The sequence below is a fragment of the Pelobates fuscus genome, chromosome 2, assembly GCF_036172605.1.
Source record: "Pelobates fuscus isolate aPelFus1 chromosome 2, aPelFus1.pri, whole genome shotgun sequence".
Classification (NCBI taxonomy): Eukaryota; Metazoa; Chordata; class Amphibia; order Anura; family Pelobatidae; genus Pelobates; species Pelobates fuscus.
The window spans coordinates 22,835,447-22,848,443 of record NC_086318.1 but is presented as its reverse complement, the minus strand read 5'-3'; the positions used below and the strand labels follow the sequence as shown (position 1 = coordinate 22,848,443).

The 12,997-nt window shown below is 42.7% G+C and overlaps 1 protein-coding gene across 1 annotated transcript in view; it reads left to right on the top strand.

Annotated features, from left to right (window-relative positions):
• KIF13B (kinesin family member 13B) overlaps positions 1–12,997 on the top strand; it is a 143,790-nt gene that overhangs the window by 75,942 nt on the left and 54,851 nt on the right. The window contains exons 19-24 of the mRNA XM_063442009.1: positions 81–227; positions 691–840; positions 2,418–2,546; positions 7,970–8,143; positions 11,346–11,503; positions 12,069–12,201. Coding sequence (XP_063298079.1) covers positions 81–227; positions 691–840; positions 2,418–2,546; positions 7,970–8,143; positions 11,346–11,503; positions 12,069–12,201 — 891 coding nt within the window. The remainder of the gene's footprint in view (positions 1–80; positions 228–690; positions 841–2,417; positions 2,547–7,969; positions 8,144–11,345; positions 11,504–12,068; positions 12,202–12,997) is intronic.

Genomic DNA, 12,997 nt, shown 5'->3' with positions numbered 1-12,997 from the left:
ATGATCGTTAAACCCCCCCCCCCCCCCCAAAAAAAAAACGGTATTTCTTAATGACTCTGCTGTGTTCTCTGTCCTTGCAGCGCGGCGCTGTGCTGAGCGAACCGGCCATCCAAGTAAGGAGAAAAGGGAAGGGGAAACAGATCTGGTCTTTGGAAAAACTGGAGAATCGTCTGGTTGACATTCGAGACCTTTACCAGGAGTGGAAAACGTGTGAAGAAGACAATCCTGTGAGCACTTGGTCATATTAACAGATATTGTCCTCTGTAAATAGAAGATAGAATTGAAAGTCAGTATTCCTAAAATTAATGTTTTATTATAATATTATAAGTAAATATAGTTTATATAGTATTTATTTAACTTGAACTACACTAGTGTAAGAAGAAAAAAAGAATCCACTCTATCTAAAGGATAAATGTCCATGAATATTAAACTGTAAATTATGGAACGTTCTTTGGCTCAGGGTAAGTAAAAAGGGATTTGGTGTAAACCTAAAGGGATTATTTTAATGTGACTGTTACAGTCGTAGCTCGTAATTCTGAATCTCTGCATTGGGAGCCAACATTCAGTTCCCCATGCTATTTCAGTAAGTTCCAATGGTTGGAAAACAAGCTGCCCTCAAAGCAAGGTACCAATTAAATTAAAAATTGACTCTCATATAATTACATGGCCTTTTCTGCCCTTGCTTCTCAGGTCATCCGGTCGTATTTCCGGCGAGCAGACCCTTTCTTCGACGAGCACGAAAATCACAGCCTGATCGGCGTGGCCAATGTCTTCTTAGAATCTCTCTTCCATGATGTGAAACTTCAATATGCCGTCCCAATCATCAACCAGAAAGGAGAGGTTTGTACTCTTCATACATACGAACGCTATCAAGGTTGATAGTCTGCAAAGAAAAAAACTAATCGCTAACACTCTTTAACACTTTATTACGGTATCCAAAAATTTAAAATATTTATTGCATCAATGTGTTTGTTCTTAATTTTCTTTGGTTCTCTTATATACACTTTTTGTAACTACAGATCCCTGTGTTTTTAAAATTCTATTTAATCTAATATAGACTAAAGTATCAGGACACACCTCTCAGGGATTGAATTCAGTTGTTTAAATCAGACCCATTGCCACAGGTGTATAAAATCAAGCACCTAGCCGTGCAGTCAGCATTTACAAACATTTGTGAAAAAAATTGATCTTTCTGAGGAGCTCAGTGAATTTTTACGTGTGGTACTGTGACAGGACGCCACCTTTGAAATAAGTCCGTTTGTGAAATGTCATTCCTGCTCAATATTCCACAGTCAACTGTGTGTGGTATTATTGAAGCCACTCAGCCACGGAAGACCATGTAAAGTCACAGAGCGGAGTCACGGAGTGCTGAGGCGCCTGGTGCGTAATAATCGCCAACGCTCTGCTGATTTCGTAGCTGAAGTGTTTCAAACTTCCACTGGCATTAATATTGGCACAATAACTGTGCGGCGAGAGCCTCATTGAGTGGGTTTCCATGGCCAAGCCGCTGCATGCAAACCGCACATCACCAAGTACAATGCCAAGCATCAGATAAAGTTGTGTAAAGCACGTCGCCGCTAGACTCTGGAGCAGCGGAAACGTGTTTAGTGACGTGACAAATTACTCTTGCTGTTACTCTTACAGTCTGGCAGTCTAATGGGCGAGTCTAAGATTGGTGAATGCCAGGAAAACGTTGCCTGACTGCAATATGCCAACTGTAAAGTTTAGTGTAAGAGGGATAATGATATGAAAAATACCCTTTTCCGGGGTTGGGCTGAGCTCCTTACTTCTAGTGAAGTAAACTTAAATGCTTCAGTTTGGGGAAGGCATTTTTCTATTCCGGCATGACTGTTCCCCAGTGCACAAAGCAAGGTCCATAATGACGTGGTTGGATGAGTTTGGTATAGAAGAACTTGACTGACCCTCACAGAGACATGACCTCAACCCGATCTCTCCAAAATGTTTTGGAAAGCCTTCCCAGAAGAATAGAAGCTTTTCTAGCTGCAAAAGGGAACTGACTACAGATTAATGTCCATGTATTTTGAATATGTTGTCAACAAAAGTCCCTGTTGGTGTAATGGTCAAGTGTCCCTATACTTTTGTCCATCTAGTGTATTAATATTACACATTGTATATCTAAATCACCTTCCAGAATTCTCCTTGTTTACCTCCATGTGTCAAGTGCTATGGATTTTTCCTTCCAACATGTTTCACGGCTTTGCACTTGACATGCACTTAACAGCAGGGTCCTTCCTATTGTTTATGTTGCATTTTGTAATTGTCTCATTTATTGTTAAATGTTCCTCTTTCATAATGGTGTAAAGCGATGCGGAATAAGTTGGCACTATATAAGTATTCACACTATAGTTTTCTTATCTTCACTATATAAATACCAATAATAATATTCTTCTGTCCAGGTTTCAGGCCGGTTAGTTGTCGAGGTTGTCAGAGTGAGTGGAAACATTGGTGAGAGGATGGCTGGAGGAGAAGATGGGCCAGAGTCGTCAAATGAGAATGAACCTCAAGAAAACAAATTGGTTTGTATGGTAAGTGCACTAAAAACTGCTGGACCCTCCTAAACTCTCTTCATTGACTGACCCTATTATAAATGTTACTCAGGTTATCTCATAACAATACATTCAAGGCAAGAGGCTGCATCATTCTTTTACAGAATGAAAAATCGGACCACGTGTTAATAGGATACTTTTGTTTGTAACTTTTTTCAGAATTACGTTTCCACTGCTGTTTCTATTTTGAGATGAGGATATTGGATGTGCCTCACCCTCTGTATTCTTTGTAAAGAATTGATCTGGTCTAACTTCTTATTCCTGTGTACTTTTTGCATTTTCCTCGCAAAAACACCCCCCTTCCCTCTTCCCTCATTTGAAATTCATTCAATTTGCTTAATTGCAGATACTTATCGGCCCTCTGGTTCTCCTCGTCTCTTTCTTGACCATTTTGCTGCCTGGCTTCCTTACTTCCTTTCAAGCAGTATCCCATCCCTAATTCTCGGGGATTTCAACATTCCCATAAACCCACCCTTGTCCTCGGTAGCCTCAAAACTTATTTCAATTACCTCCTCCTTTGGCCTAACGCAATGGGCTAATTCTCCCACGCATGTAGCTGGCAATACCCTAGATCTTATTTTTTTCAAATGCATGCTCCGTCTCCAATCTCTGTAATACTCCATTTCCTCTATCAGACCACCACCTCCTATCATTTGTTATTGAGTACCCCCACACCCAGTATCCTCAGCCTAATCCCCCTCAACTCAGGAGGAATTTGAATTCTCTTGATCTCCAGCAGCTATCAACTGTAATCCATTCTGAACTCTCATCCATCCCTACCCTCTCCTGTCCCTCTCTGGCTATCTCCCTATATAACTCTACCCTCACCTCTGCCCTAGACGCTGCAACCCCGCTCCAAGCACGCACCTCAAGGATGGCGCGCCTCTAACTGTGGCACACTAAGTCAACACGCTACCTGCAGAGATGCTCTGTTCAGCTGAATGCTGCTGGAGGAAGTCCCGCACCTTGTCAGACTTCCTCCATTATAAATTAATTTTGTCTTCATATAGCACAGCCCTCACCCTTGCTAAACAATCCTACTTTTCATCTGTTGTTAGTTCATGCTCATGCAATCCCAGGCGTCTCTGTAATACCTTCAACTCTCTCCTTCACCCACCTCAAGCTACCCTTTAAACTGACCTTTTGGCAGATAGCCTTGCATGCTGCTTTACTGACAAGATTGAACAGTTAAGGAAATAATTCTACCCCCTTTGCTCCTCCCTTTTCACAACCACACATCGACCTTACCCTCCCTACCCTACAGGCCTTCTCCCCAGCTACAGAACAGGAGGTGGCTTCGCTTCTCCTCTTCTCTCATCCCGCCACCTGTCCACTTGATCCAGTACCTTCCCACCTTATCAGATCTCTCTCCCCTTGTCTTGTACCATCCTTAACACACATCCTAAACTGCTCTTTCGTCTGGTGTTGTCCCTGCTCCCCTTAAGCATGCTAGTGTCGTACCCATCCTAAAAAAGCCATCCCTAGACTCATCTTCCCCTTCCAACTATCAGCCTATATCCCTGCTTCCTTTTTCCTTAAAACTTCTAGAAAGAATTGTCTTTACTCGTTGGACTCACTTCCTAAATTCCAACTCCCTCCTCGATCCTCTTCAATCTGACTTTCGCCCCCTCCACTCTACTGAGACTGCTCTTATTAAAGTTACAAATTACATAAACGCAGCTACTCCATACTAATTCTTCTTGACCTCTCTGCGTCCTTTGACACTGTTGCTCATGGCCTCCTTCTCCTAACCCTTCAATAACTTGGTCTCTGTGACACAGCCTTCTCATGGTTCTCCTCTTATCCCTCCCAACGCTCCTTTAGTGTCTCTTTCCAACAACACCTTCTCTCCTTGTCCTGTCTCAGTCTTCTTCTTGGTCACCTTTTGTCCTTGGTCATCTTTTGTACTCTCTCTATACTGCCTCTCTTGGCAAACTCATTAATTCATTTGGATTCTGCTACCACCTGTACGCCGACGACACCCAGATATATCTCGTCTCCCCAGACCTCTTCTCTGCTGTCCTACAACGTGTCACCAATTGCCTTTCTTCTATCTCTGATTGGATGTCCTCCCGCTTTCTGAAGCTCAACCTCTCTAAAACTGAGTTTCTTATTTTTCCTCCTCATAACATTGATCCTCCCTCTTCACTCTCCCTCCAGGTTGACGGTACCTGCCTCACTCCATCCTTTCAAGCTCACTGTCTTGGTGTCATTTTTGATCCTGGCCTTACCTTTGCGCCTCATGTCCAGTCTGTTGCTAAAACCTGTCGATTCCAGCTTAAAAACATTGCCCGCATATGCCCCTTTCTTACGCAAGATGGTGCAAAGGAGCTTGTTCATGCTCTAGTAATCTCTTGGAGAGACAAAAACAGGTCGCAAGAGTATTCTGAGAACGGACAGCAGCTGAAATAGCCTGCCCTTCGGTGGGTCCCCACTCAGAACTCAAGCTGGTTTTATCTCATCTTGTGCCATTACAGGGAGAACATATCAGACTAGTCCCACCCATACGGGCAGTCCAGATCCGAAATGCCAGCAAGTTCTCTCTGCACGAGAGACACAGCAACCCCAGACGATCGTTTCAACCTTGTTAGGCATCATCAGTGAGGCATAGCTGATATCTCTCTAGGCACCGTTAGCAAGGGGTCCACGTCTGGATTACCCTTTAAACTTATGGAGAGAAAAAAACAGGTCGCAAGAGTATTCTGAGAACGGACAGCAGCTGAAATAGCCTGCCCTTCGGTAGGTCCCCTGCTCCCGGTGCCTAGAGAGATATCAGCTATGCCTCACTGATGATGCCTAACAAGGCTGAAACGATCGTCTGGGGTTGCTGTATCTCTTGTGCAGAGAGAACTTGCTGGCATTTCGGATCTGGACTGCCCGTATGGGTGGGACTAGTCTGATATGCTTCAGATATGTTCTCTCTGTAATGGCACAAGATGAGCTAAAACCAGCATGAGTTCTGAGCGGGGACCCACCGAAGGGCAGGCTATTTCAGCTGCTGTCCGTTCTCAGAATACTCTTGCGACCCGTTTTTTTTTTTTTTTTTTTTTATCTAGTAATCTCTTGCATCGATTATTTTAATTCTCTCCTAATTGGTCTCACCAGAAGATGTAATGCCCCCCTACAATCTGTGATGGATGCTGCTGCCAGACTGATCTTTCTCTCCTGTCGCTCCTCTCACACCTCACCCTTCTGAAGATCCTTACACTGGCTTTCTGTACCCTATAGGTGTCAATTTAAAATACCAACCCTTACCTGTAAAGCCCTAATCAACTTTAGCTCCTCTAACATTTCTTCACTGATTCGTAGGTATGCCCTCTCTCGGTCTCTCTGCTCTACTGGTGACCTTCTCCTGTCTGCTGCTCGCACCCCTACTGCAAATTCGCTCCTGCAAGACTTCTCACGGGTTGCTCATTTCCTTTGGAACAGCCTGCCTACCCCTGTCATACCTTCTTCTCGCTCTCTCTTAAAGGGCCACACTCCACTCTCACCTCCAGTTCTGCTACTTTCTCACCATGTCTATTTGTGGTCTCCCTCAATACCCTTCCTATTGTTTTTAATCCCTACCTCCTCTAGACTGTAAGCTCGTTTGATCAGGGTCCTCAACTACCTATTTGTTCCTGTTACATTTTGTTATTGTCTCATTTGGTAACTTCCCCTCTTATTGTAATAACTGCGGAATAAGCTGGTGCTATATAAATAATAACCAATAATAATAAGATGGAGCGAGACCTATTGTCCTCCATTGGTTAGGATCCTTACCACCATTGGGTGATCTTACAAAACAAACCTATTTTCCCTCCCTGGCACCCACCCATTGGCGACGGGTGGGGGATAATAGTAAAAATAACAAAACCCGCCAATGACAGGAGGTCCCCAATCCCCTATTCACCCCATACCTACTCCCCTCACCCTAATCGTTAGGGGGGAACCATAAACTAAATATCTGGAAAAAAATACCATTAGGTGTCAGGTTTCAGCCCCCCAAAAAAGGCCAAATAAAAATTTGCTGTTGAACTTAAAATAAAGACTCAATTGCGTGCCATAAAAAAATCCCTACAATAAAAAAATGTATTCATCTTCGCCCAGCCAGGGCTCTGCACAGACTGAGTCTTGCAGGCGGGGAAATTAGAAAACTATTTTTTTTAGTTCGGGCTTTATGGATTATTATTTGCCCTTTTTTGGGGCTGAAAAAAGAAGACATCTAATAGCAAGTGTAGCGGACAACGGTAACCCAACCGGTTACCTCTGTTAGTTCCTTCCCTAAGCCACTCTGGAACTGCTTAAAGTGTAAAGACACCCATTCCCCCCAGTAACTGGATGAGACACTGCTCTGGGAGTACAATATGATTTTATTATTCCAAATCCCTTCTATGCATAATCCCTTACAAGGGGTCTTCCACACAGACACACAGGGGTTTCTATGCCAGGATCCTCTGTACCTGGGAGCCTAGCCGCAGGAAAAAGGAACCTAATTTCTTTGTCTCCCAGACACAGAAAGCCCGCTAAACTGGCCAGTGTCCCCACCAACCTTATGAACCCCCACACCGTACATTTCCCCGACTGGTCTCCGTTCGTGTGGCTCTTGTGCGACCTCAGGCAAGGGAAGGGTCTCCTTTCAGGATACGAATGCTCCTCCTGGTTGGCGTTAGTTTATGCAAAATGGCAGCCACCCAGGGGAGCACTCATTAATTGCTTCCCTTGCCGTTTCGCACTTATTTTACGGGTGTAAGCAGTGCAATGGGGCACCGGTAACAAATACCATGTCTAAGGTGAAATGGGTAGATATGGGATTTATTACGTGGATTAGTTAGAGGCTTGGGGAACCCTCGTCACTTTGGGAGGTTATTTTTACTATTCGCCCCCACCTGTCGCTAATAAGTGGGATCTGGAGGGGTCTGGAGTTTATTAGCCCCACTGGCGGAGCACAGGTGGGGGCTGGAAGGGGACATTGTCTTCCTCCCACGTTAGCTGGTATTTCAGATTTTTAGTAGATAGCTCATGCTCAATAATACTAGTGGGATTTAGGGGGCTATCTACTAAATTCCTGCAAGTTACAGCCACGGATCAAATTTTATTCTCCAAATGAAATGCCGAACCGAATATAATGACCAAAATGACATTCTGTTCAGACAAAAAAAAATAAAAAAAAAATAGAATTTATTTATTTTTAAATAAGGCATTAGTTTAATTGTAAAACGCAAGCACCTTCATATGTGAATCACATATATCCAGTCTGATCTACATAAGTCGAGTGCTGTAGGTTTTCATTTTTTGGGGGGGCCAGAAAATGTCAAGAAAACTGTTTAGAAATCCAGTGATTACACTTCCTTTGCAATGTATTCTTTGTAATATATTTTCTGTGACATTTCCAAAATTTCAAATCTGTTTTATATTTTCAGATTAAAGTCCTTCAGGCTACAGGATTGCCTCAACATCTTACCAACTTTGTTTTCTGTCACTACACCTTCTGGGATCAGCCGGAACCGGTTAATGTAGCCCCTGAAATAGAGCCCAATGCCCAGTCCCCAGTCAGCAAGGAACCCCAGTGCATGGTGGTCTTTGATCACTGTAAGGTAAGTCGTTTTAATGTATCATTAGTTCTTTATGGTTATTAGATTTATACACTGAACACAATTATAAACACGACACTTTTGTTTTTACCCCCATTTTTCATGAGCTGAATTTAAAGATCTAAGACTTTTTCTATGTACACAAAAGGCCTATTTCTCTCAAATATTGTTCACAAATCTGTCTAAATCTGTGTTAGTGAGCACTTCTCCGTTGCCGAGATAATCCATCCACCTCACAGGTGTGGCATATCAAGATGCTGATTAGACAGCATGATTATTGCACATGTGTGCCTTAGGCTGGCCACAATAAAAGGCCACTCTAAAATGTGCAGTTTTATCACACAGCACAATGCCACAGATGTCGCAAGTTTTGAGGAAGTGTGCATTTGGTATGCTGACTGCAGGAATGTCCACCAGAGCTGTTGCCCGTGAATTGAATGTTTATTTCTCTACCATAAGCCGTCTCCAAAGGCGTTTAAGAGAATTTAGCAGTACATCCAACCGGCCTCACAACCACACCAGCCCAGGACCTCCACATCCAGCATCTTCACCTCCAAGATCGCCTGAGACCAGCCACCCAGACAGCTGCTGCAACAATCTGTTTGCAAAACCAAATAATTTCTGTACAAATTGTCAGAAACCGTCTCAGGGAAACTCATCTGCATGCTCCTCGTCCTCATCGTGGTCTCGACCTGACTGCAGTTCGTCGTCATAACCGACTTGAGTGGACAAATGCTCACATTTGATGGCATCTGGCACTTTGGAGCGGTGTTGTCTTCACAAATGAATCGCTGTTTTCACTGTACAGGACAGATGGCAGACAGCGTGTATGGCGTTGTGTGGGTGAGTGGTTTGCTGATGTCAACGTTGTGGATCAAGTGGCCCGTTGCAGCGGTGGGGTTATGGTATGGGCAGATGTATGTTATGGACAATGATAACAGGTGCTTTATATTGATGGCATCCTGAATGCACAGATACCGTGAGGAGATCCTGCGGCCCATTGTTATGCCATTCATCCACGACCATCACCTCATGTTACAGCATGATAATGCACGGCCCCATGTTGCAAGGATCTGTACACAATTCCTGGAAGCTATAAAATGTAAGATACACCTAAATGGAAAAGAAAAAAAACTCATAGGGAAACACCATATAACAAAAATGGGGCCCTTATTATTATAATGCACTCACAGAATATACAGATTTTTTTTCAGGCCCGTCAATATCTCTTTAGATTTTCAGAGGTTGATATTTTTCGGATCTCCATATCCAGGGGTGCATGCAAGGAAAGAACTGGACATAATACAGCACTGAATCAAAGTATAAGTAACACGCTTAAATCAAATGCACTTACATGAAAAAAAAGAAGTCAAGACGCCGATCAATAAGTCTCTGCGTTCCTCTACCCAGGATGTTGTAGAGTAGACGAGCTCCTCTTTTTATTATATTAATTCTTAATGCCTGAGATTCCTGTGATTCACCTCTACTCTACAACATCCTGGATAGAGGAACGCAGAGACTTATTGATGGGCGTTTTGACTTCTTTTTTTTTTTATTGTAAGTGCATTTGATTTAAGCGTGTTACTTATACTTTGATGCAGTGCTGTACAATGTCCAGTTCTTTCCTTGCATGCACCCCTGGATATTGAGATCCGAAAAAAAGAGATCTTGACGGGCCTGAAAACAATCTGTATATTCTGTGAGTACATTATAATAATAAGGGGCCCATTTTTGTTATATGGTGTTTCCCTATGAGTTTTTTTCTTCTCTCTGTTTCCATTTAGGTGTATCTTACATTTTATATTTGTTCTTGATGATTTGAGGAATCCTCTGTTACCACCTAAGAAATAAGGGAAGTAATCACCTTTATTGTACTATATATTTCTGCACCTGGGTGGTCTCTTGACCTATTGGTCTATTGGTATATATAATTCCTGGAAGCTGAAAACATCCCAGTTCTTGCATGGCCAGCATACTCACAGTACATGTCACCCAGTGAGCATGTTTGGGATGCTCTGGATCGGCTTATACGACAGCGTGTTCCAAGTTCTGCAAATATACAGCATCTTCACACAGCCATTGAAGAGGAATGGACCAACGTCCCACAGGCCACAATGAACAACCTGGTCAACTCTGTGCGAAGGAGACGTGTCGCACTGCATGAGGCATTTAGTTTGAATTCACTTTGAATTCTAAACAATTCTAACTTTAGTGGACACCCCTGTGTGATTAAGCCTTTCCTGCTTTATTCCATGTGAACGGTTTGTCACAAACCGGTCACACCAGATACTGACTGGTTTTCGGACCCCCCCAATACAGTAAAACTGCACATTTTGGAGTGGCCTTTTATTGTGGCCAGCCTAAGGCACACCTGTGCAATAATCATGCTGTCTAATCAGCATCTTGATATGCCACACCTGTGCAATAATCATGCTGTCTAATCAGCATCTTGATATGCCACACCTGTGCAATAATCGTGCTGTCTAATCAGCATCTTGATATGCCACACCTGTTAGGTGGATGGATTATCTCGGCAAAGGAGAAGTGCTCACTAACACAGATTTAGACAGATTCGTGGACAATATTTGTGAGAAATAGGCCTTATGTGTACATAGAAAAAGTCTTAGATCTTTGAGTTCAGCTCATCAAAAATGGGGACAAAAACAAAAGTGTAGCGTTTATAATTTTGTTCAGTGTATGTATGTGTGGTTTTTTTTTTTTTATTTTACTTTTTTACATTTTGTTGTGTGTGTTTTGTTAATTGATCACCTGTTATTTGCACCTTATTTCATACACATTTGCATCAAAGAAAAGTCTCTTATGACACATCCTGGCATTTCAAACAAATCTGTCTCCTATCCACCCATTATACAGCGCTGCGGAATTTGTTGATGTTATATAAATATTAATAACCATGATAATATCCCTTGCTTGATCCTTCAGAATTGCTTGTATTTGTATTTTCGTTGCTCTATTGTTAACAATCATCCAATGAGCTATGCCTTGTGGTGTCTGGTGGACCCAGGTATGAATTCAAAGCATTTCAAACTTACAGCAAGCTATAGTGGTTATGGTACTTGGAGTGTTCCTTTACAAATCTAAGGAATCCAGTATTAACCATCCTTTATTTAATGTTTTCACAAATAATTTTTCTGACCTTGTTCCCACCACCAAACCATGTCCCTTGTTTATTTATTTACTGCAGGAGTTTGCTGTCAATATCACAGAAGACTTCTTAGACTATTTAGCAGAAGGAGCATTAGCCATCGAGGTGTATGGTCACAGGCAAAGTGACCCAAGGAAGAATCCTGCCATCTGGGACCTGGGGATCATTCAAGCCAAGACACGCAGCCTTCGTGACAGGTGAGCAAGGCTCGGAACATTTCAGTCCAGGCTCCCTCCACTCATGAACCTGTTTCATTAAAATAGAGTCAAGAAAATAATTATAGAATACCACTTTAACACAGCTTCTTTCAAAGCCTATTGGATCCTCGATCAACCATAAAGTTAAATACTTGTCCTAAGAAATCACAGTTTATAAATCAAACTTGGCCAGAGACAATATATATTTTTACCACTATGCTCTTGGTGTATGCAATATATTGAATACCAGCACCTACGCAATGTCTGGCTAGATCAGAGAGGGTCCATGTCATCCTAGGTGGGGGGGGCGGAGACGCGCCTTATCCCTGAGTAGAGGGGGTGGTAACCTGCTTTTTCTTTGGGCAAGGAAGCTTTGCAGTGAGCAGGAAGGGGATGGCCTTATTTACTTTAAGTTCAATTACCTGCAAGAAAAAAATAGAATTTTTAATTTTTTTCCCTTCATTTTACTTAAATCTTTGAGATGGTAATAATTTGTCTTTTGGTATAGTTGCAAAGTGTTTGATGCTAGACTGCCCTGGTTGAAGTCATCCTGTTTTCTGCTCAGGTGGAGTGAGGTCACTCGGAAGGTGGAGTTATGGATTCAGATTTTGGAACTGAATGAGAATGGTGACTACTGTCCAGTGGAAGTAATCCCAGCTAAAGATATCCAGACAGGCGGGATCTACCAGCTTAGACAGGTGAGGTGGAATCCCCTCGTGAATATATTCACTTACTATATTCAATAACAGAATACCTTGGTTATAAGCTTAAAATTCAATCTAAAAATGCCTGTTCAAGGACACATTATCAGGACATTTATTTGGGGAAATATTCTTAATGAAATTAATAGTATTGATGGATGTCGTGTTTTTCTGTGCTGCTCAGAAATGCGTTCTGTGTTGAGTCCCTGATTGGGAGAAGGTTCAAGCAGTCAAATTCTGGAGAAACTTGGTATTTTAAACTCTAGAAGATCCAAGCTCAAGCAGATACAAACTCTATGTTCAGAGTGCCATCACACAGACTTAGTGAGATTAATATCAAGTTTTGTGGCTTTCTAGAAACTTCTAAAATGCATTCCACAAGTTTAACGCCTCAAAAAAGAGACTATTCAGGCCTTGTGTCTTCCTCCACACTTCATTCTGAGCATAGTGTGTGGCCGGTGAAAGGTGAGGCTAGCTTAGAGTGTGCAAGATAATGGATCCCGAAATGAGAGCGCAGTTGATGAAGCACAAGGCCAGTATAGCGCATACCCCTGAAATGAGAGTGCAGACAATGAAGCACAAGGCCCTCTTGTCACAAGGACAATGCACTCTTATTTCAGGGGCACGCTCTATACTGGCCTTGTACTTCATTGACTGCGCTCTCATTTCAGGGGCACACTCTATACTGGCCTTGTGCTTCATCAACTGCGCTCTCATTTCAGGGCACGCTTATACTGGCTATGTGCTTCATGCTCTGCGCTCTCATTTCAGGGGCACACTCTATACTGGCCTT